General features: G+C 41.5%; 1 protein-coding gene across 4 annotated transcripts in view; it reads left to right on the top strand.

The window, feature by feature from the left end:
* Positions 1-24433, top strand: part of VDR (vitamin D receptor) — a 79763-nt gene extending 55330 nt beyond the window's left edge. For all 4 annotated transcript variants that reach the window (XM_035101210.3, XM_035101211.3, XM_088661321.1 and 1 more), the window contains 6 exons: positions 12807-12991; positions 14882-14993; positions 15310-15472; positions 16600-16751; positions 18240-18356; positions 19974-24433. In XM_035101210.3, coding sequence (XP_034957101.1) covers positions 12807-12991; positions 14882-14993; positions 15310-15472; positions 16600-16751; positions 18240-18356; positions 19974-20233 — 989 coding nt within the window. In that variant the 3' untranslated portion in view covers positions 20234-24433. The remainder of the gene's footprint in view (positions 1-12806; positions 12992-14881; positions 14994-15309; positions 15473-16599; positions 16752-18239; positions 18357-19973) is intronic.
* The last annotated feature ends 1121 nt before the right edge of the window (positions 24434-25554 follow it).

Genomic DNA, 25554 nt, shown 5'->3' with positions numbered 1-25554 from the left:
AGTTAAATGAATGGGAACAGAATGTGCTTCAAAGAGCTCTAGGCCAAATTACTAAAAGGGTCGTGCTCTCTGTTAGGGTGCTAACTAGCTGGGTTTTTTTCTTTCTTTCCTGGAAGCAGCTGTTGCAATCCATACTACATCCTGGATTTAGGATTCCACTTCTGCAAACTAAGGGTTGCGTCCAGCAAAGTCATCCCATTAGCGCAAGAGCCTTCCGTGAGCACTAATGTAGCGCTAATTCTTTTCAAGGCTGGCAGTTCTCGAAACACCCTAATTAAATAGTAAACAAGAGTGACTTTGTTAATCTGCTACTATCGTTGGCCTTGCTTGTTTTGACAACAGCCTGTCCACTGTGAGTTTGTGCCTGACTGCTCCCTCAGCTTCAGCTACAAAAGTTTTGGCCTTAAAGGGTTCACCTAATTACCAGTACATTCCTTTGCACAGGCACCTTGACCACCCGAGCCCCACACATAGATAAACCCCATATATAACAGGCTGTACTAGCATGCAAAGCTGCCTGCTTTGCGCACTGTTAAATGAAAACGTTCACAGGGGAGATTCGTGTGGAACATAGTCTTGTAAATGCAATCAGTGTATTTGGCTCCTCAACTCCATCTTTACATAAATCAGTGGCAGGCCCATATAAAAACATACAGTGTTTACAGGGGAAAACCACTTGGGTGAGGAGTGTTTATATGTCTGTTTTGAAACATTTTAACTAAGGGGTGCAAATGTAAAATATGAAAGAAAAAACAACAGTGCTGTATGAATTAAGAAAATGTCTTTGTAATCTAAACCTATTCCCGATTGCATCATCTATGTTTACCAACATAAAACACAATACAGTGGTACCTCTGGTTGTGAACGGGATCCGTTCCGGAGGCCCGTTCGCAACCTGAAAAGCCCGCACCCCGAAGTGCCGCGTCTGCGCAGGCACGTGACATAATTCGGCGCTTCTGCACATGCACAAACCATGATTTAGCGCTTCTGTGCATGCGCGTGTGCCGAACCCGGAAGTAACCCGTTCTGGGACTTCCGTGTTCGCCCTGTTCGCAACCTGAAAAGATGTATCCCGCAGCAAACGTAACATGAGGTATGACTGTACGCCATCGCTGTCATAGTGTTGTGCAAAAACAAATGAAATTCTAAATGGTGGCTACTGAGAAAAGCTGTAATAACATAGTGTTTGTTATATTTAGGACTGTATTTTGTGTTTGGCTTGCCAACAGTATAGGGGGCAAAAAGGCAATGCCTCAAAATGCTGCAAAGATGTAGGAAATCAGATATAAGATTAAACTTCTGATAAGAAACACGAAGTTTTCTATATCTTGGCATCATTTTGAGGCTTTGTTTCTGATTTTTGTCACCTTGAGGTCTGATGCTGCCTACTTTTTTTCCCCAGCTTAACAATCCAGAAAACCATTGGTGTTTCAAGCCATAATACTTTTTCTCTCCTAAATTTCAAACATTTGACTTTACATTTTATTTTCCCATCTATTTGTGTTGGACTTCCAGGGTGAGGTCCAAAGAGCTGTGCACAGAACACTCCATTGCATTGGGACTTTTTGAGGGTGTGGGGGCAAGGGCACACGCCCCAAAGTCACTCTAGGAAGTTGAGGGAACTTTTAGAGGACCATGGGATGCTGCAGTTGGAAAGGGAAGCTGGCTGAGGAATAACCTGCCATTAATTAAGAAAGGAAGAATAGCCCGCAGCTATGGATGTGCAGTAGAGTTTTCTATTTGCACACAGGCTGATTTGCCCTCATTGTTTTATAGGGACAATTGCTGTGTTAATGATACCTGTGCCCTTCACTCACACCTGCATAGCTCTGCATGACTCGAGACCCCACCCCCTCTGAAGGTAGCATGTGTCAACATTAGTTGTAGGAATTTTGCGTGTGTTGATAATGATCCTAATGTGAAGAGAAACCAGGTTCCCATGACTGCTATATACATCTGATTTAAATCAGCCAAGGCCACTCCCAACAGAAAAACATTTGTGGCCCTAGCAGTTTCTGAGATGCAATGTTTATCTTAACCTTTTGAGAGCCAGAACTTGAGCATGTAAGAGATTTGCTATGTTCGGTAAAATTCCACACTTCTGCTAATTCAAACCATTCCTGTGTTCTCGTTTGGTGCTTATAGTTCATTGTTTGAGTTCTGTATGAAGCCCCCATGGAGGAGACATAGAGGTTAGGGACATCTTAAGTTCTGGCATTAAAAATAAAATTACCAAAACACGAAACCTTGTGAGCACTTTTGTAAGTGGCATTTAAGAAAATGGAGTGAGACCATTGCTTCACTGTTTATACTTATACAGTACTTGTATACCCTATTTCTCCTCTCTCGACAAAGGATCAGTGAGGTTATATGGAAGTAATCCCAAACCAGTGATCTGGTCTGTGTGTTTATAGTTTTAATTTATAGTTTAATGTATAATTTTAGAGTTCTTTGCGAGTTCTTCCTACCTTCTAACAAATGAGATGAGTTTTATTGAAGGACTGTTTGTGACAGTCAGGCAACTAAAGATGTGGCAGTGAGAGATTTTCTCCTGAACAAACAGTGCAGCAGCAGTACGTGCGACTCTGTAAAGAGTGTATGTGCCATTCATTGCAATTCCTATATCAATGAGAACAACAAATTATGGCTTCGTTAAACTGGAGTCAATGACTGATGAAACGAACACAGTATGTCAATATTTTGGGGGTTTGGACCCAAAGGTTTTACTCTGAACAGACCACGTTTCCATTCACGGTCACAGAGTGAAACACTTGAAACCAGATCGTTACCTTTTTCAAGCCACGCTGTGCCTGTTTTTGCTGCCCAAATTTAGAGGCATGCTTGGGGGTGGGGGTGGAATCAGTTTCCAAGATACTTGGGGAAAATTCACGTGCATTAAATGCATGCAGCCTAAAAGCCATTTGTAACAGTGCCAGGAATGCTACTGTAAACTTTCTCAGTGTGCCATTTTTCAAAATGGGGAGAGCTGTAGCTCAGTGATGAGAAGATTTTCTTTGCATGTGCAAGAACCCAGGTTCAAAGCCTGACATCTCTCGGTAAGACTGGGAGAGAAACCGTCCTGAAACTCTGAGGGCCCAATGCCAATCAATGCCGGCAGTGCTGAGGTAGATCTATTGCAATCTATTTCTTCTGACTGAGCTACCTTATGTAGCTGTGTGCTGGGGTCAGATTAGGACTAGGTAATTAAGGGATCACTGTATTCCTATTTGTATATGGAATATGGGGTGGGGGTCAGGGAGCCCAGAGTACATACAGTCCTGTAGCAACATTTTAAAAGGCCCTATCACGCAGACCAGGATCTGAGGAAAGATGATTCACCTGTTTATAATTTTGCCAGGGTCACAATTTCCTTTAATACATGCTTCCACTGGCTTCTTGGTTCATGGTGAATCACTTGGGTGCCCATGATTGTTTTCATTATTTTTTGCAGCCATTTAGTACTTGTTATGCGTTGTTTGATTTAGAATTACCAAAAAAACCTAATTGCATTCCTTCCTTCTGAAATATATGATGTGGCATGTCAGGAAAAGTGACCTTCTATTCATTGTGCTCTCTAGAAAAATGTGCGACAGCGCTCTGAAAGAACAGTCTTCTGCATGGTAAAAAATCTTAGAGCTGTTGCAGTTATTACCCTCCCCAGAATCTAGGGCCCATAGGACTCGTGTGAGGATATTTTATTGTAAAATATAGCCTACAGCCTGCAATCCTGCGGTTTGAGTGAACTATATAGATTTATATTTTCAAGCATAGCTTGAAAAAACTTCTGAGAGTTACAATTTCACAAAATACATTATAATTGTAATGGTTCTTTCAAGTGTGTGTGTGTGTGTGTGTGTGTGTGTGTGTGTGTGTGTGTGTGTGTTTAAAGACAGTGGATCTCCTTCCTGGTCCACTTCATAACATTGAATGAAATAGGCTCTTGTCTTTCGAAGCTCAAACTGCAGTAAAGTAGCTAAATCTGAAAAAGTGCTGCAAGACGCTTTTTAGTCACAATTCTGCACCCTCTATATGTAGGGGAAAGCTCTAGAACAGTTGCCATCACTTCTGTTTAAGGCTGCATACACATCATAAATTTACAGCATCCCCAATGAATCTTGGGAATTGTAGGTTGTTAAGGGTGCTGAGAATTGTAGTGCTGTGAGCAGCAAGCCACAGTTACCAAGATTTTGGGGGGAAGCCATGTGTTTCAAATATATGGTGTCTACACAGCCTAAGTTGCTATTGCTTACATGCACATAAACCACATTTTATTATTACATTTCACATTTGCAGAGATTTTTGTTAGATTTTAGCAAGCAGTTTCTCTTATCTTGAAGATGCTCAACTTTATCATAAATATCAGATGGTGCAGGGTTGGAAGCATTGCTCAAAATCATTACTCATAAAAGCATCTTAGATTAGACATGGTACACAAAATAGGAAGATATTGTGGTAAGTTGTATCTCTCTCTTTTCTCCGTTGCCTGATGTTGTACAAATCACATGTATTTTCTGGGATGTTCACAGATTTGCATTCTAAGCAGAAGCAAAAATTAACATTATGGCAAGTGGAATTCGCGAAGGTGATTTCTGTTTTCCCAATGAAACAAACTCCCTTCTCCTTCCCCACAGGCTGCTCTGGGGCTTCTCAGCCTCCAGAGTGAATTTGGGGGAGGCGCAGATGGGAGGGAAATCCATGTTGCCCTAGTGGGGAATCAGACTGATTACCTGGACTGCAACACATTTATGCCCTTTTGCTCTACAGCCATGCATTGGAGAGGTCAGCAACAGGCTTGGCAGCCCTCTGCTGTTGAACTGGTTGCAAAGTAGTGATGTGGTATGGACTAGCACCAGTGTTTGGTGCTAGGAATCCAAATGAATAATTTGAATAATTTTATTATCTCCATTGATCTGAAGATATTCTACAACATCATTTAATCTTTCATAACATATTGGTTGCGTGGGAAGTTACAGTGATTCATTTCCTACGTTCCATCTTAACACACAAGCTGTTGCAATAGGCTTTCCAGCACTGTTCATAATCCTTAAATTTATTTAAAGGTTTTCTTTAGAAATGAGTCCCAAAGCAAATCTTCCCCACCCCCCGCTTTCCTCTTTTATGAATCTTTAAATATTTTGTGTCGCAGAAAGAAATAGAAACCTTTGCTCTTGAAGGCAGCGTGTTAAAAAAAGAAAAGAATATGAGCTTGTAATTTAAAAAAAAGTCTATGTTTTCTTAAAAAGTGTATTTGAGTCACTTTGGAAACAGATGGCCTGAACTTCTTCTGAACAACCTAATTTGGAGATCAAGCCTCCATGTACCTCAAGAGAAGTGTTTTTTTTGGGGGGATGGTAGATCATGATTCTTGTGACTGGTTAAAGAAGTGTCAGGATGTTTTCGTGCAGGGTGCCCCAAACTTGGGTGTCCATCTGTTTGTGGACTACAACTCCCATCATCCCTAGTTAGCAGGACCAGTGGTCAAGGATGATGGGAATTGTTGTCCAAAAAGAGCCGGACACCCAAGTTTGGGGCGCCCTTTTTTAGTGCATGGGTAGCCAATGTGGTACCCTCCAGATGTTGCTAAACTACAACTCCCAATCATCCCTGACCATTGTCTGAAGGGCACCACCTTGCCTACCCTTGTTTTACAGCATTTGTCTGCTGGATAGTGCAAGCCATTAGCAAATAAGAAAAAGTGTTTCTCAGTGAGAGATTTGACTGGGATTTTCAATAGATATCATTGATTGACCTTCCAAAATGCTTTCTACAAAAGATAAAGCATGTGGTGGTCTTAATGAGGCACTCATTGCTTCACTGTTTTGTAGGAAGAGGAAAACTTTGGCTGGGTTCCAGAAGGAGATTAAAATGTGGAGCGTGAATTTGTCACCATGCCTACTTTGGCTGAAGCAAAGTGCGGAAACTCCTTTGCTGTTCAGTCTCATGCAAGTGCGAATATTGAAAGCAGGTGTTTTTGTTTTGTCCCTGGAATAGAATTAAAGTTAATCCATTGGTGACAGGTGCTTTAAAGAACCTTTCCCCCTCAATTGTAAGCATTTAAACAAAGCTTATCCGTGCCAAGTGTAGTGGTAAAGAGGCTGCTAATCGCTTCCTAGAAGACATTAAGAGTCTCCAAAACAAACATCGCCTCTCTGTTAACAAGTTGACTGAGTTCCTCATAAGGAGTATATGAGGCAACCTATACAATCCAATCCCCATAGCCTTCCAGAAGAAAGTTTGCAATCGTGCCAGCCAGATTTTAAACGCACACATATGAACACAATTCCCATTTGCCAGCCCCCACAATAGTTGCTCTGTATGCCCGGGGTGTTTATTTTCCACCTAATTCATCAATGCTCAGTCATCCAAATGTGCAGTGCACATGTTTGCAACAACTGCATGTTGAAGAGAGGTGGTGCCTGAATTTGTGCAGGGGGCAGGGGCTATACCATTAGGGTTATGTCTGTAAAGAACTGAAAATGTATTCCTTCCAAAACGGCACCCACTTATGCGAGAGAGCCTGCAACAAACATAATTCCCCCGGACCAAGCATAGCCAATGTGATGTTCCCTAGATGTTGTGGACTACAACTCACATCAGCTGCAGGCAGCGTGGCCAGTGAGTTGGGGTGTATGCGATAGCTACTTAGGGTCCTTACACCAACACTCTTTTTCCTTGCAGTTTTGGCATGGGTTGACTTTATATTTGCCTGATCCTTTCTAAAGAATAAAATCTGGATTAAATAGCTTCCACTCAAGGCAGGCAAACCCAAGAGTATTCCCACTGGAAGCTCTGTTATCCGATGAGAGTTTGCCTACTGTGAGAGCTCTGGTTATTTATTTAATTTATAGAGGCCTGAAGGGGTGTGCTTGTTTTCCATTAAGCTAAAGGAGCTGGGGTGGGAAGGGGTGTGTGTTGCTTATTGCTTTATTTGGGTTTATTTTGAGGATAAGTATAAAAAATGCTTACACAGTTATATAACTCACAACTTAATTACCTCCCCAAATGAATGTTGGTACTCTAGCCACCTCATAGCCTTGAAACATCACAGCTGGACACCACCTTGATCTTTTTGGTCGTTTTCAGCCGTGCATAGAGTTGTGCAACTTTTGTATTGGAAAAACACTAGCGGCTAATTAACCCTCAGCCGTAAGTAGCTGCAGGCTGCATAGCAGAGCAACTTGCTTTGCATCACACATGTATGCTGCTACAGCACATGACCTGGGTGCTTTTATTTTTCCTTGCCAGACCTCTCATTCCAAACCCCACCTTAACCGTAAAATGTTCCTTCTGCCCAGTGTCTGCAAAAACAACATCCCAGTCCTATGATGAATGCTTTCTTGTGAATTGTTACTCACTTTTTTTTTAAAAAAAGGTTGCTAGTCTCTTAGTAAAAAGCAACGTTATTGTTGGCTTCAAGTTCTTTTTCTAGTGTGCTGCTGAGTTGTAGTTGCATTAAAAGGGTCTTTCAATGCTTGACTGTAGCTTTTAGTGCACAAATGGTGGAAGAAAAATCCTACACTGAATGTGAAAATGCAAATCTCACACCTACGAATTTGGTGTTGGCACACATTAACAACCAACATGCAATGATGTTGCTAGTTTGGCAGAAACCTGTGTCAACTGAAAATCTTTTCTTGAGCTTGAGAGAGTCTTGTCTCAGTGAGCCATAGCCAAGAGGGCGAACTGTTAAAACAGGGCAGATTCATTGTCCATTTAAACTTAAACAGTGTATACATAAAGACCACAGTGTAAACTAGCTGACTTCTGACAATATAGCTGCCCAGTAAATGTGACAGGCGCATTGTCCTAGCCTGCACTCCCTAGTTTAAGCATGTTTCTTTTAAAGAAATTCCAAGCCCAAGGTCTCAACATGTGAGAGCGTTCATGAGACTGCTTAACTCACAGAAGCCTGGCCAGGTAAAAATAAGTGCTGTGAACTGGTCCCAAGGCAAACTCTTCTTCTTTTTGAACTCTGAAACTCAACTTTACCTTTGATTTAATCTATGCATTCTGTCCCATCATTGAATACAGCAAACATAATAATAACTTGTAATTTTCTTATTTGTACTCCACCCATCTGACTGGGTTGCCCCAACCATTCTGTATTCTGCACATCTTTCAGATTTTACTATCCCTCTCCTCCAATTTGCCTGCTTTCAGGATTGAGGCCAAAAACAGTTTCCTTGTTCGTTGTTAGATTTACTCAAACTAATTAAGAGGTTTTTTTATATCTGGGAATCTCAGTAATAGAATCATAAAGTTGAATGCAATATAGAGTAATAATAAGTTTTATTACTGTGGTTTTAGATTAGCGCCTAGATACCAGCCTCGTTTCAGCTGCAATTATTGGATGGCCTTGAAGTGAATTGCCTCAGCTTTCTAAATCTGGGCTCTTATATAAATATGAACAAACCAGTTTGCAGGCTGGATGTGCATTCTTACACCTTATCTAAGAGCTGCTGTATCATAATACCTATACATATTGCACAGATTTGCACATTTACGGTACTTTATTATTTATTTTAGATGTCTCTCCTACTTTTTTTAAAAAAATAAATAGCTTATTGACTATATGGCATTTAGTTTTATGGGGTTGGGAGATTCAGTAACCACATGTTTTCTGGTTGTAAATTTGCATCAGGGTGTGGCATTGCATTCCTAGGAAACTGCAGTTTGTGATCTTTTTCCTGTAGAAATATTTCTACATGCACGTGACAAGTATTGTGCAAATTTCCCAGAAGTAATGCATGTGATTCAGAGAAGAAGGAATAATATGTCTCTGGTAAACAGCTTGCTGAGAGTTTGGTCACCCTCTTAGTTCCCTTTCAAATAAAATGCGTGTGTGCCTGTGCTTTCTAAACAAGGAGCTGAGACTCTGCTCTTTCACATACTTCTAATACATACTATTTTGAGTAATGCATGAGGTATGTTAATCACAAATCTGGCTGTATTTTTTTATTTTTTTATGGAGCAATAAACCATTACGTGAAATCAGATGAGATTGAAGAATAACTGTTATGCAACATCGAGTAATATACTTTGCAGCTTGTGCCAGCCATAGACATTTTCCAGCATAACTGTGTTATATATATATATATATATATATATATATATATATATATATATATATATATATATCTGAGACATATTGTCTGGGCTTACCTTGAATCTGTAGTGAGAGGGGTAGAGGAAGGAAAAGAACCACTCTTGTGTAACCTAATGGCTCAGAATCATCTTCCTTCCCCTGCCCACTCAGCCCCAGTTCTCAGATTTTAAAGGTTTGGCCTCAGTTGTTGCTATCACAACTTAATCTAAAATGTATTGACAACATTTTTGAAATTGGTCAGAAGTAGGCATTCCTGGAATGGGCATGATGTGTATACCCAGCTCATCTGTGTTTCTTTGGTTGCTGGAATCCTAGCAGCATTGAGACCGTTGTTATAGCAAGTTATGGGTGCTGGCCTCTTGCAAACCGTAACAGGTTCTGCTCCAGCTGCAACCGCAGGATGGATCCCAGCCTGACATTCTTCTTCAACAACTCATACCTGCACACTAGCTAAGAAGATAAGAAGGCTCTAAGAGCCCTGCAATTCTAGTATACACACACGGAGTGGCTTGAGCTGCAAAACTCAGTTTGGTGTCCTTTCATGCCTGCACATGATACATCGCAGGCTGACCCTTATAACACTTTTAGCATGCAGAGGGCTTCCTAATCTCTGTCTCATTAATCCTTGCATCTGTGTTATAGGTCTTTTTTTTTTCAGTTTCCAAGCACAGAAACTTGATTGCTCAAGGCTACCAATAGCTGAGGAGAGATATGAGCTCCAGTTTCCCAGGTTCTAAGTCCAACTTTCTTTCCAGTGTGGACATCTGCCACGCTGTCATTTTGTCTCAGGAGATACTGGTGGGCATACTGGCCCCCCACAGGTGCCATGTTGGCAACCCCTAATTAGAAAATGGTGGACTTAAATTATTTCAAATCTACCATTTTCTCATTAGGGGTTGCCAACACGGCAACTGTGGGGGCCAGTATACCCACCAGTATCTCATATTCTCCCCATGAAAAATCAGTAAATATTTTCCTACAATGTGCAGTGTGAAGAAGCTGTTTGCTCTTCCTGCTCAGTTCCTGTTTGCACTGACTTGGCCTCTCCTACATTGAATATGCCCACATTTCATTGGAGGACAAAATTGAACACCTACCGCCCCATCTATTGTGAACAGAGGAAAGATGCTAAGAATTTCTGTGAGCAAGCACTAGGGTGGCAGGTGTAGGCACTTTTCAAATTGAGACGGAGGACACGGCCGCACCATTTTGTAGTCCTGTCTCTTTCTTTGCTCTTGTAAAAGTGGAGGCCATTTTGTGTCTCCCCCTCGCTCCAAACAACATCTGTTTTGTGACTGCTGCCTATGGCACTTCCTCATAATTCCAGATGTGTTCACTGGTCCAAAAAGGTTGCCAGTGTCATGTCCCAACCGCAGAGGCATACTTTAACAATCCAAGTGATACAAAACGAGTATCCAAAATAATCCTGGCTTAAGGTGTGCCATGGCTACAGAGATACCATGTAATTCCTCAGAACATATATGCAATCATTGAAACAATCGGAGCTAAATTAACCCATCTGACTTGAAGATGGTAGAAGAGCAGACAAGACACACCTGCCCACTTTATGTACAAAATAATGTGGTGTGTGGTCACACTGCATGCAAGTCCATTTTCTTGCAGTCCTTCAAATCTTACTCCACAGAACATGCACAGGGTATTTCCCATCTTGTATTTTAAAAGCAGCATATTGTGGAATTCTGCTGAAATTTTTGCACACTAAAGCACTTCACGTTCCTGCAGCTTCTTCTCCATCCATATTAGTCACACCAGTCTGCTTGGAGTTAACTTTGATTCTACTCAATTGTTTCGTCACCACTTCTTGTCTCTCTTTGCTAAAAATATGCCTGATAGCCTATAAATGTCATGCAACTCATGTGGACATCTGTGGGAGCCCCTCTTTATTCAACAGTAGTTGCCTTTCCACCAGCACTAATCTACATGCACGATAACTACAAGGTCTACACAGGCTGCAAAATTTTGGTTTTTCTGATAGCCTTCTGACACAAGAGGCCACATTGTCCTCTGAAATGACCTCTTCCTATCCTGAAATGCTCAAGGTGTTGGTATTGGTGCCCCTAATGCCACAATACTCAGTGATGGAAATATATCCACAACCATTCAGTTGCTTGATGTTCAAAGAGTTGCACTGCACTGTTCCACTTGTTAATTACAGCTATACACACGGGAAATGCTTTGCCCATTTTGGAGTGTACATCACTGTACAGTGGTACCTCTACTTACGAATTTAATGCGTTCCGAACGCACATTTGTAAGTCGAAAAAAATTGTAAGTCGAATCCCATAGGAATGCATTGGGAGAAAAAAATCATAAGTAGAAGCAACCCTATCTAAAAATTCCTAAGTAGAAAAAATCCTATCTAAACCGCATCCAAGATGGCGGACGGAGCTCCATTCGTAAGTAGAAACATTCATAAGTAGAGTTATTCATAAGTAGAGGTACCACTGTACAAGGGAAAGAAATGCTGTTAGCTTTCTGTTTTCTTGACACATGTGAGATGCATAGGAACATCAGAAGAGCCTGCTGGATCATGCCAGTGCCCATCTAGCCCAGTTTCCTGTTCTCATAGTGGCTACCAGAAGCAGTCGTGGGTATGAGTCTTGACTGGGCCATGCGCACTTAAGAGAGGTTTCTATGACCAGCAAGCATCTTGCTCAGATGCGTAATACGCGAATGTTGGTCCCGCTTGGCAACTGAGTTGTGAACATTTCATGAAGTTTTATGGTTCACCGATTATTTCCCCCCCCCCCAAAATTTTTAATTTATTTTTATAAAACATAAAACACAACATAAAACAACAACAACAAAAATACAAATACAAATAAAGAAAAACAAATTTTCATTGTTCTTAGCATCAGGCCTAACCATTGTACTGTGACTTCCTCGAATCCTCCCTGCTGCGGTTCACTACTAATCCTATTTAGCAATTCTATTTCATTATCCTTTTATCTTATCTTATAATTATACAAATTCTTAATTATGCTAACCATTATTTACTATATTTTCATCTTCTCCTTTATCTCTAATCCCTTGCCTAAGCTACAACTTCTACTATGTTTCAAAATCCGTATCTTACTAATCGATTACAATACTAATTTTCTTCAAATAAACTTTAAAACTCTTCCAATCTTCTTCCGTCGACTTTTCTCCCTGGTCGCGAAGCCTCCCGGTCAGATCAGCCAGTTCCATATATTCTAACATTTTGTGTCTTCCATTTCTGTGCAATCAACATTCTCGCTGCTGTTGTGGCATATAAGAAGAATGTAACATCTTTTTTTTGTATTTCTTTCCCAACTATTCCCAGTAAAAAGGCCTCTGGTTTTTTAATAAAAGTGTTTTTAAACACTTTCTTCAGTTCATTATAAATCTTTTCCCAGAAGTCTTTTATTTTGGGGCAAGTCCACCACATGTGATAAAATGTTCCTTCCACTGCTTTACATTTCCAACACTTATTATCATATGTATGGTACATCTTTGCTAATTTAACTAATTTATGGTTCACCGATTCTCGTTGGTTTTTTTCCTCTCTTCAGTTATTTGTTCTCTTCTTGGACATTAGTGTCACCATGCTAATCACTCCAAGTCTTTATAAAAGACTGCCCTGGAGTTTCTTGACTCTTGTTCTAGCAGATGGATTCTAAGTGTTAAATGTGTTTGGCATCTCTCCATCTGTTGACAGTTATTCTGACAGATGAAGAGGTTCAGAGGAAAAGAGAGATGATAATGAAGAGGAAGGAAGAGGAAGCCCTGAAAGAGAGCCTAAAGCCCAAATTGCTGGAGGAGCAACAGCGGACCATCGATATCCTTCTGGAAGCCCACCGCAAGACCTACGATTCCACGTACTCTGATTTCAACCAATTCCGGGTAAGCTTCAAGCCTCAATTTCCTTCTAACTTCATTACGGATGTGACTAGTAGGACATCTGCTGGTGGAATAAGGAAACTGAAGCAGTAGTTCTGAATCAGCAAAACCTTTGCTCCCTTCTCACTTGGAAGAAAGTAACATGCAGCCTGCAAACTGAAACCAGTTAGGTAGACCCGCAATCTACCTGCCGTGAGTGAACTATATGATATTTCCTTACCTTTGCCTTTGGAACTGGCTAAGAGAGGCTTTTTAAACGGTGGCATTCATAAAAAATTTTGGTGCCTTGTCAAATGCCATAATTAACATGTGTGTTGAAGCAATATGATCTGGTTGCGGGTGAGATTGTTTCAAATCTCATAGCCTCTGGGCCTATTGCTTGTTTTTGAAGGCCTAACTCTGAAGCCACTTATTCCATTGGACGGTGTGGATACCAGAATGCCAGGCTTCTGGTGGGCGGGTGTACCATTTAGCCACCTGTTGGCACATCTTCCTCGGCTGCTGCACACATGTCCTGAAACAGCTGTTTTCCTCAGTTCTGAGGAAGGAAGAGCAGGGAGGAGAAAGCACTTGTGGCTGAAGCAACCACAACTCCTTCCTGTTTGGTAAGAACTAGTAAAAAAGCTGGGAACTAGAGCTCAGCTTTGGGGTTTGAGTGACGCACGTAAGAGCTAGGGAGAAGGGCTGGGGCAGAGAGAGGAGTGGGGGGGGGGAAGAGAACCAGCTCTGTCTGACTCATGGTTTTGACAACTTGGAGCCTGTAACGCTTGTTGTTTTGTACTACTTCCCAATAGACTTCCCCCCTTCCCTCTCTCTGCCAGCTGATAATATTCTAAGCAAAACAAATATCTCGAGCACCATGGGATTATAGCTTCCAAGTCCCCTTCAGCTCCTGGCCCCACCCTGAAAATGACACAAATGTGATAATTAAATGTGTATCTTACATGACGTGGGTTGGCATTTGTAGGTGCCTTTTCAATTTTCACATACATAAGATGCTAAGGACATCGAATCATATTTGCTGTGGCTTTCTGGCTCATAACATGCTCGCGCTCTCTCTCTCTGTTTTCTAAGTCTGCCTTTCTACATTACCATAGAAATTAGCCATGTTGGGGCAAAATCATGGTACATCAGAAACATTTTTTCTTAGGGGGAACCGTTAATCTTAAGGAAATGGGTTGACAGGGTAAACAAATTAGGCAAAATTTAAAAGAAGTAAAGCATAGTGGGTGGGAGTTTATAAAAGTATCCTGTATCAATCTGGCCCCAATTCCCATTTAGTTCATTGGTGGAAAAGCTCTAAGCATATTTTAGAGATGTAAAACCAGTGCTTTTTTCTGGGGACGGGGATGCAGGGACCCCTGAACATTTTGTGAATCTAAGTTTGGCCTCATTGAGGGGCAGTATTTCAATATGAGTAGGAAAATGAGAGTACCCCTAAACATTTTTTATTTTTTATAGAAAAAAGCACTGTAAAACCATTCTGTTTTCCTTAACAATGGGCCCTTGTCTGTGCACAAATTTACTAGTAAATAGAACTGAAGTGGTGGGGTCAGACAGAGATGTTATTTGAAAAGAGCAATTGACAAATAGTTGGACTGGAACCAGGCAGAGGGCCTTCTCGGTAGTGGCACCCGCCCTGTGGAACGCCCTCCCACCAGATGTCAAAAAGAAAAACAACTACCAGACTTTTAGAGGACATCTGAAGGCAGCCCTGTTTAGGGAAGCTTTTAATCTTTAAGAAATTAGTGTATTTTAATATTTCTGTTGGAAGCCACCCAGAGTGGCTGGGGAAACCCAGCCAGATGGGCGGAGTATAAATAATAAATTTATTATTATTATTATTATTATTATTATTATTATTATTATTATTATTATTATTATTTGTTTCAGCCTCCTGTGAGACTTGATTCAGGCAGAAGAAGCACAAGCAGATCTTCCTCTCTTATGTCACAAGGTTTCTCTTCCTCAGAAGACTCTTCAGACACTTTCAGCTCCTCCCCAGGTAATGTGAAGATTGCCAAATGACCTCCATGCCCACGGCAAACTAATCCAGGAATGTTATCTCCCGCTATGGATTTGTTTTCTCATTTGCCAGGTTCAGTTTCCCGTTGTCTTGTAGATCAGAGCTCCTTAGGATGCGCAGCCCACCCACTCTCATCTTGTGGCTCAGTTGCTGAACTTGAATCCTCCTTCACAGAAAACTTTAATACATTTGTTAGAGCTGGCCTTTTTAAAGCCTTAACTTTTCATTTAAAAAAACAAAAAAAGCCCTACATCTGAAATGTTAATCTGTGTGCTTTCCCCTCTCTGTGTTGCAGATCCCAGGATGTTATCGAATGTGGAACTCAGTGATGACAGCGATGAAAGTGCAACCATGTCCATGGACTTCTCACACCTCTCTATGCTCCCTCACGTGGCCGACCTTGTTAGCTACAGCATCCAAAAAGTGATTGGATTTGCAAAAATGATTCCAGGGTTCAAGTAAGGATGCTTGCTTTGGTTTTGTTTCAGAATGGTTTGATGTGTTTTCCTTCCCTTGAATGTATTTGTGTGTGTGTTTAATACATTCATTTTAAAAATTGCAACGCACCACACAGCTTTCAGAAGGAGACTTCTGGGCTGGTTGCAACAACAATAAATTTTTTTTGAAAACAAGCAAACAGGATTAATAAATACATACAGGAAATCATTTCCCCAGGAGAACAGTATTTTCCAACTCAGTAAGTTTAGGAACTTAGAATACATTTTCCCAGCTGCCTTCTATGACCAGACATAATTTGACCAGACATAATTGATGTGAGCCAGAACATCAATGCCATTAAGGCCTCTGCTACTCACCCTCCTCATCCATTTAGCCTCCAGTAAGGTTGCTTATTTAGAAATCTCATTGTAAATTGAGCATTAATGGAGCTGTTACATGATCCTTCTGACACATGGCTCAGTTGAATGAGGATTTGCTCAGCTTTTATCTGCCCGCACATTGCAGGATGTGCATCAGCTATGACTTGACATGATTGAACTTAAGCTGTTCCTATCTACTGGACAGTACTGCACTCCCACAATGAAAAGCAATGGTCATGTCAAGCCAGGAAATTTAACGGGGCTCAAAGTTGGAGTTTATGAGTTGTGCATGGATTGCTCAGCACTTGATGGCTCTTAGCACAGTGTGTGGGCTATTTACATTGAAAAGTATTGTACAAGAATTGGGGGATACAGTTCACATATGCTACAGTCAATGTGTTGTGGGCACAAATGGGTGAACCAACCCATAGTGTTTTGCCATGGTTCTTCAGAGGTGACTGGAGGCCATAGCTGCCAAGTTTTCCCTTTTCTCGCGAGGAAGCCTATTCAGCATAAGGGAAAATCCCTGTAAAAAAGGGATAACTTGGCAGCTATACTGGAGGCTGACATTCAAGGGGTTGAGTAAACGAGATCAGTGTAATGATGAAGTGCGCAATTATTCACTGAGGGAGCTCCTTTGAGTATCACACAACTAATTGTAGAGCTGGAAGGAAGCAAATAATCAGTTCTAACACCTATATAATGGAGTGTTATGATGCTGGATGCTTTGAGGTTTCAGATATATATTCTCTCTTCCCAAAATGTAGAGATCTAACAGCGGAGGACCAGATTGCTCTACTGAAATCGAGCGTCATTGAAGTAATTATGCTCCGTTCAAATCAGTCATTCTCACTGGACGATATGTCCTGGACCTGTGGCAGCAATGACTTCAAATACAAAATCAGCGATGTCACTCAAGGTACGGTAGTTTCAGGTGTGAATGGTATAAGATTCCAGTCAAGCACAACACTGCTCTGGAGCAGCCACCTAAATGAGCTTGTCTCATCTTTTTTAAAAAATTTTTAAAAAATTTTTAAATTTTAAAAATATCTTTATTTAATTTTAACCATAAAATCAACATAAACATAGACATTAAATCAACATAAATCAACATAATCAACATAACACAAATCTTTCCAAAAATCCAAATTATACAAAATTATATAAAATTAAATCAATTATACAAATTAAATCAACTTATAATAGAAACAATAACAGAAGTAATATAAAAAAGCAGAAAAAAAGGAAAATTCTTGAAAAATCATGGGGGGGGGAACCAGAAAGAACAAAAGAACAAAAAAGACATAAGATAAAAAAGATACAATAAACTTCCCAGCATTTCCAGCTTGTCTCATCTTGATTTGCTTACAATTGATATTAGGTATTATTATCCCTAGAAGATATAATTGAAGGCCTACAGAAGGCCAAAGGAATGCAAAGGTTAGAATAAGCACAATCTGTGTTGTGTTTCTCACTTAGTCTATTGATATTTTGGAACCAATTCATGCAATTCATGCAATTGCCTTTTCAGGTTTTTCCCCAACTGTGAAGAGACCATTGAGTCATTACAGTTAGGCAACTGGGTGGGGAGGCGGGCCACTTCATTGCTTCATAATGGACTCAGTTCCAGCTTTTAGCATGCCACTACAAACACTAGCAAAAAACAGTGTTGTGTGATGTGTTCAATAAAAAAGCTGGGTGCCTCTTTCAGTATTCAGACAACCACTTTGCCATCTCTGTTCTCCATCCGCAGAAAGTAAAAAGTAACTTCTCCAGTATGGGGAAGGTGGGAAGTTCAAAAAGCAGTCATATAAATTGGTCCTTATAAGTAATGGGTGAATTGTCAGTTTGGGTATTCTGTTCACATCAACAACTGAAGTGCCAGCAGCCCATCATATCCCTCATATTTATAATTCTCAAACCCCTAGTTATTTGAAGATGCCATGGCACTTGCAAAATGGAGCCAAAGTCACAGAATTGGAGGTGTCAGAATGTATCATTGCTAGGCAACCCTGAAATGGCCGGGAGTTAATTTAGTGAAATCATACCTAAGTGACTTGCAGGCTGGCTATGCTTCATTTTGATGGAGAAAGTATGCACTCGCATTAGAAGGGAAAGCTCTTGACCCTTAATAGTTCTTGAACGTGTGAGTAAAAATTGTAAAAAGGCATTTGAAAATATATATTCTTTGTACAGCCTTGGCACTCATTTTGTACCCGAACATATGTGGAAGTTTCCAGGACTGGAGCGTTTCCTGTTCTGAAAGGAGGATAGTATTATCATGCCAACTGTTATTTGTCTTGAGTTTATGTTTAATTTTGCTTCTTGCTCTGTTTCCCGTTAGCTGATAAATCTTTCAAGAATCTAGGGCCTGCCTCTCAAAAGGGTTTTTATGTTTCTGTTTCAGCTGGGCATAGCCTGGACTTGCTTGAGCCCCTTGTTAAATTTCAGATCAACCTGAAGAAGCTGAACCTGCATGAAGAAGAACATGTTCTCCTCATGGCCATCTGCATCCTTTCTCCTGGTAAGAGAAACTTTTGCCTTTTCAGGCTGTGTTTTCATTGGCTATCCTATCCCACCAGCACCAGCACCAACCACGAGTGGCATCTACAAGCCAGCCACTTCCAGGATATAATTTCTATATAGGCATAGCTGCCAAGTCTTTCCTCCCCAGGAAATCCCCGTTTTTCCAGCTGTTCCTAGCTGAAAAAATGGATTTTTTTGTTTTTCCCCGGTTTATTCTGGCGCGGCGGCCATTTTGGAACTGGGCAGAGCATGCTCAGAAGCGACTTTTGATGCTGCTCTGCCCAGTTCCAAAATGGCTGCAGTGCGACTTCTGGCGCGGTGGCCATTTTGGAACTGGGCAAAGCAGCATCAAAAGTCACTTCTGAGCATGCTCCGCCCAGTTCCAAAATGGCAGCAGCGCTACTTCCGGTCTGCTACTTCCGGCCGGTCCCTTATTTCTCCGACAGCAACTTGGCAGGTATATATATTGGAGATAACATGCACAGTGGTGTATTCTGTCCTGTGTGAAAAGAATGCAAGCATCTGCTTTGCCGCAATTACATTTTGAGTGATGGGTGTACATGAGAGGAAAAATATAAGCCATAAGATTGGGTTTTGTTTTGGGTTTTTTACTATCCCTTCCACAGTGTAGAACAAGTGTATCCTTACCCTTTGGCAAATACTGAGAAGCTGTAGCCTCCTTCATTGATCATGCAGGAGTCTTTGCTACTCTTTTATTGTGATTATTCAGGATCCTAATCATTAGGGAGGGGAGAGAAATTCTCTTCCAGAGGCCAAATTCAGTTATCGAGGCCTCTCTGTCTGACTCTTGGGACCTTCCCCATGCCCTGGCCGTGCTCTGCATCTTCTTTGAGTATTTTTTCCTGGGCTGGAATGTTTCCTTGAACCAGTGATGGTGCCACTTGCTTGCTTGGATGGAGAGAGTCACCTCTGACTTTTGCATGGCTGGAATGTAAACTGCTCTACAAAAGTAAGAGTCTCATCCATTGCTCCAACCCACTTTTTTTTGCTGTTTGCCAATGTCATGAGTTCCCCAGAAGAAAATGGCAGCTGGGAAAGGTTTACTTTCTTTAGTAACTTAAGAACAAGCAACAGGGGCAGTAAGAAAGTAACATGAGCCTCAGCTCCGATAATTGCATAAAACACAACCTAAGCTACATTCAGTGATCTGAACTGTTGCTTTTAAAGGCTTGATGCTCATTTTTTTTCCCATGCAAAAGAGACCCGGGCTGATATCTTCTGCTGCTTTATTTTAGCAGAAATGAAACATGGTATTTCACGATCCTCAGATCTTAATACTCCATTTCAAGCCTCTGCTTTTGGCACATGGCATGAAACGTATTAGAGGATGTGTGAGTGTAACTCTGCAAATTCAGCAATGTTTTGTAGATTTTTAAGAGCCGAGTTAGTAGCTCTGAGAGTAGTTGCGGGGATGCCCATAATAAGAAACAAATATCAGACAGCATGGGCCGATTGTCGGGAACTAGCATTCAGAACACAAAAGAGGAGAAAAGACAAACTTAACCACAAGTAGAGTAAACAGAAGGCTCTTGTTGTTTTTTGTATTTTTGCCTACCCTGGTCACTGGAGGTGTGTTTATGTTTTCTGTTCCTAGACCGCCCTGGCGTTCAGGACACTGCTCTGGTGGAGTCCATCCAAGATCATCTTTCAGCCATCCTGCAGACATACATTCTCTGCCGACACCCTCCTCCAGGCAACCGCTTGCTCTATCCCAAGATGATCCAGAAACTTGCAGACCTCCGGAGCCTGAACGAGGAGCATTCCAAGCAATATCGCTGCCTCTCCTTTCTTCCCGAGCACAGCATGCAGCTCACTCCGCTGGTCCTCGAAGTCTTTGGCAACGAGATCTCCTGACTCGGTGACTGGGAATGAAACATGTTAAAGTAAAGGGAGAAGTCAGCCCAGCTTCCCGCTGGTGGCAAACTGAGAGCTTTGGCCCAAGTTGAAAGTTTTGTATATTCTGTCGGCAAGAGTTTTGATTTTGTTTTCTTTCCACACTACCAGAGGGACTGCATTGTTTGTATATCTTCAGCCTCATATTTTGCATTGCTGCTGAGCAGCAGTTCGCAAGCTAGCCCCTTCTCTCCTGCCTATCAAAACAAAAGAGCTTTCTCACCTGTTGCTTTGCCATGACGAAACCGCTTGTTGCTTTCTTCAATGTTGAGCTTTTCAAGCCAGCAACTGAAACGTCTGTGCTGTGTCTTGAATTGAAGGTGAATGGTTGAATAACAGCTGGTGGAATTTAAGATTTGTGATGGATTGGACAAGGGATATTCTTTCTTTTAACACGTTGAGAGCTTTCGGTTCAGAATGACTGTAACATGCAGGGAAGAGTAACTGTTATTCTCGGTGCAAAATGTCCACTCCCCTCACCCCTCATAATTTTCTGCCAAACCTCAGAGCTCTTCAGCACTATATAAAGTATTTATTAACCTAAGAATAAACAGGAAAAACACCAGCTGTGTACACATTACCAGCTTAAAAATGCAGCTAGGTTGCTCTTTTCCTTAATTTGGATCGCAGGTGATTTGGGGGAAATGCAGGAGAGATGGATGAGAGATCCGGATTACAGATAATGTCATATGTACACCTCTTCCGAAATCAGTAGTGGGAGTGCATTGGATGCAGGGTAAAATGGGGTGTGTGTGTTCACAGCCAAGTTTACAGGAATAAATAACCTGTGTCATCTTTCTGACTTTTTATTAGTGTGTATAAACGTGCCTGGCACATTGTTGTCACTAAATAAATTTGCAATGGGAGGAAAATTATATTTGACCTAACTGTGCGCTGGTGTAGACACTGTGGGAGTTGAATCCCTAATAGCCAAGCCCCTGCTTGGAGCTCAGCATTGCTTCCCAAGAAATAAGCCTGCTAACAACTCATGTCCTGTTTGCAGTGTTCGTTCTTATACTGTACTGTTTCAGACATGACCAGCTGCCAAGAGCGTTACAGAACTGGCTTCTCATCTAGCCAGCAGGCCTGAGTTTGTTCAGGTAACTTGGGGTTACTTTGGAGTGGCAAGGGGGAAACTCCCTTTATCAGGATAAGCCACATGCAAAGTACCGGTAGCACCTAAATATTCCAGCCATCATATTGAGAAATACTCTGCAGAGGTGATTGTCAGATGTCTCCATGCTGGAGCCATAATCAGCCCTTAGTAACACTCAGGGAGGTTGAAATTAACATTTCGTGAGTTTGACAACTTCTGGTCTATGACCTCTGGAAAAACAAAGCACATGTGAGCTGTGTGCTGAAAAGGGAAGTAATTCACCGTCAATATTAAATAAAGTAATTTCATTGCAAAGAACCTGCTTGGGATATTTAGTTGTACAGTGGAACCTCGGTTTATGAACACCTCGGTTTACGAATTTTCGGTTTACGAACGCCACAGACCCATCTGGAACGGATTAATTCACTTTCCATTACTTTCAATGGGAAAGTTCACTTCAGTTTATGAACAGACTTCCGGAACCAATGACACCCATGCTTCGGGTTAAGTACGCTTCAGGTTGAGTACTCCGCGGACCCGTCAGGAACGGATTAATCCACTTTCCATTACTTTCAATGGGAAAGTTCGCTTCAGTTTATGAACGCTACAGTTTATGAACAGACTTCCGGAACCAATTGTGTTCATAAACCGAGGTACCGCTGTAGCTTCATTGGTCCCAAAGAATTCAAAAGTAAGATTGGAGGACACATAGCTATTAATTGTACAAAACAGAAATGTTAAATTAACTGTCAACAAGAGAGAGAGAGCAAAGATGAATATAGACATTCCTCCTAGTCGCTTGATAGATAGAGTGGCCTTTTTCATCAAATACATACAAGTGTACTACTCTTTTCAAACACATAGTGTACATTCATCAATGTGTTATTGTATTTGTGTGTGGTTTTTTATTACCGCAATAGCTGCAATTTGCACACTGTATACACAGCTACAGATTGTCACTTAAAATGTCTGGTGAGATGATGAGAATTCAGTTCCGTGAACAAAGGAAGGTCACATCGAACCCCTTAGTTTAAGAAATCCTTTGGGGTTGTGCTGGTAGGGTTTTGCATATGGGAATAGAGCAGGGTAGGGAAGGGAAGGGAGCTTCCTTTTTTGGGATTGAAATCTCCCTTTTGCTCACTAGGTGTCAGTAGGGTAATAGGGTAGGGTAGAAAGTAATTATTGTGCAAAGTGCCTCGAGTCTGCTCCAGAGCAATGAATCGGTTCCTCCCAAAGCCATGGCTAGATTCTTTTACTCTAAAATTAGTCTTAATTGCTAGGATTTGGTAGGATTCATCAAAGTCTTTAACTTCCTTCTGTGCGCATTAGAGAGCTGGCACAAGGGCAGCCCACCCACATGGAGTAAGTCTGTGGTGTGTGTCCCGTCCCCCCACCTCCTAGCAGTGCAACTATTTCCCTTTTCATAGACCTTTGCAGCCTGGCAGTGGGGACGAGAAGAAAGTACCCATTTGCTTCATGTCTATAGATAGATAGGCTTGTAATGCAAGCCTCCCAAACTCATTTTCAAAGCCCACTTGAGTTGCAGGGGGAAATATCAGCCACTTTATTCAGCTACTTCAGAAAGGCTTGTCAAACGTTTGAAATAAAACAGATATTTTAGGGTTTTTTTGTATACTGTAGTGGCATTTGCAACCTGACTCTGCATGTAAGCATACAGCCATTTACACGGTTAGCAGTGTTTCGGCCTCATGCTGTTGCCATGAGCGCCATAAGGTTTGAAAGGGAGATGTGCATCTGCGCACACATGGTGGCCATGCGCCAGGGAGTTGCGGCAATTCCCTGGCATGTACCGCTGTAAAAGATGCCCAGTTGCTTATCCAGGAGAACGTTATTGAGTGGATGTACCTTGCAAAGCCTGCCCGCCTCCCAAAATGTGAGAAGCAGTTGTGCTAAATTAAAGGACACATTGCCGATTCTGAGAGAGCTCGTTAGGCTTATTTGCAAAGGGGAAATTAGCAGTTCCTTGCCATTCTTTCTTTGGTTAAGGGGTGGAGGGAGACTTGCCTGAAACAAAAAGGTATATAACATTTGTAGGAATCACAGTCTTGGGTGTGAGATTTCCATCCTGTCTCAGGAAATAACCCTCAAGCCTAAAGGGACGGAGGTATCAATATAATGCTTGTTCTGTCAATGTGGAGAAGAGAGGAGTAGAACATAACATGCTCCCCCAACCCGTGTGTTATTTTAAACTGCTTGTAGATGAGCTAGCTAGCCCTGGATTATTTTTTATTTTTTTAAATCAAGAAAGCTCTTAGTTCTATTGTGAATCTTTCACACAGATCTATTGCTGTTTTTCCTCTGATTCTTTTTTTTTCAATGAGATTTTGTTGGGGGTGTGTGTTGTCTTTTGGTTGTCTGCCCTAAGTCATGAGGATAGAAGACTGTTTGCAGTCATTAGAAAACAAACCAGGCTGCTGTATTTTCCCAGTAGCTTGGGAGAGTGATTTAGATACCCAGCTCCTGTGTTAATTATGCCTATGCTGAACAATTTGCACCAGGTTTTGTGGAATAATTGAATGTGTAAATAGCTATTTAATATGGGTTGAAAATGGTCTATTGTAAAATGTAAATTGGATTTTAGACATTTTAAGGACAATGATATTTGAATCATAGCTGCTCTTTTTCAGAGATGCTGGGGTTTATTTTTGCCAAGTCTGCATGTGAAAGCCAAACCTGTACAATAAGAGAGGAGTAACTTCTTTCCAAATGTGAAACACAAATCATCTCTTGCCTTGTGTAATTTAAATCATGCAATGCACTTTATAAAAAAATCAGTAGAATTATTTAAAGAGACAAATCTATATTTTAATTATAGTGGTGGTAAATATGATGAAGACCTAGAGGCGAATGCTATCTTTTTATTCCTCTGTACATCTTTGGGCTTTTTTTTTCTAATGGATAAATAGATCTAATATTTAAAAAACCAAAACCTATTCCAGAGCTTTATTGACAGGACAAAGAATGATTGAATACTGTTTTCGTAGTTGTAAGTGTAGAATGCTGTTACCTTATTAATAAAAACGTACTGCTTTGTGAGAAAAAAATCATTTCACTTGAGTGATTTACTTACAGGGGAATCCTGTACAGGTCTGCTCAGAATTAAATCCCATTGAGTTTAGTGGAGTTTACTCTCACAGGCAGGGGCGGAGGGGGCGGGCCGCCCCGGGTGCCACACTGGGAGGGGTGACAAGGTGGCCCCTGCCTCCCTCCAGCTGCGATCTCGCACACTGTCTGGACGGGCTGCTGCTTGCACGGTGACCGTTCAGACTGCTGCGCGAGGGGCATCCCATATGTGCATCTGCGGCATTCCGTATGGAGTGTGCATGCGTGGGATGCCACACATGCGCAGTCCGTACGGGCTGTGCCGCCCTGGGTGCTAGAAAGGGTTCCTCCGCCACTGCTCACAGGCAAGTAGAATAGGATTGCCACTTCATTCTCTCTGGGACGAAGTTGAGCAGCTCATAACCACGTTTTAAAAAGCAGATTTCCTGGCTGCACCAATTCCCCATTATATACCCCACACTTCAAAGAAGAAGAAGAAAATCCAAATGTACAGAGAGCTTTGCTCCATTCTTGCACCGGTCATGGTGGTGTCTCCATAGGAGTCCATAGTTCTTACCTACTATATAGCGACAATTCATTTACGAACCTGCCTTAGTTCAGTAACTAACAGACACAGAAAAGGAGTGCTTCAAGGATGTTTTCAAAGATGCAACATGCCTGAAGATGAAAGCAAAGAAGTTTCTGTCCCCAAAGAAGGTGTTTCAACATGGTTTGGGAAGTTTGAGTGCATTCTTATTGGATGGGGGCGGGCAGGCTGAGATTCCCGCATTGCAGGGGGTTGGACTAGATGACCCTCAGGGAATCCTTTCAACTACACAATTACACACACAAACTCACTCTCTTTGGCACAAGGTTATTCAAAGTCACTGCTATCTGCCACCCCCATTTGTACCAAACATTAGAAAATGGGAGAAGCGTTGCCAGAAGTCCCTGTTAAACTCTGCATAAGCAGGAAACACTTTGTTTGGCCTGCAGACTCTTTCGCACATCTAGGAGTGAAAACTGTCTTTTTTTGGAAGGTTTCTCAAATTGGGGGGGGATGCTTGTCCCCTAAATATACTTGCACATGTCTTCTATTTGTGTTCAGGAAGGCGGGTGGGTG

The sequence above is a fragment of the Zootoca vivipara genome, chromosome 2 (assembly GCF_965207765.1).
Source record: "Zootoca vivipara chromosome 2, rZooViv2.hap1.1, whole genome shotgun sequence".
Classification (NCBI taxonomy): domain Eukaryota; kingdom Metazoa; phylum Chordata; class Lepidosauria; order Squamata; family Lacertidae; genus Zootoca; species Zootoca vivipara.
This window is presented reverse-complemented; position numbering and strand designations above follow the sequence as displayed.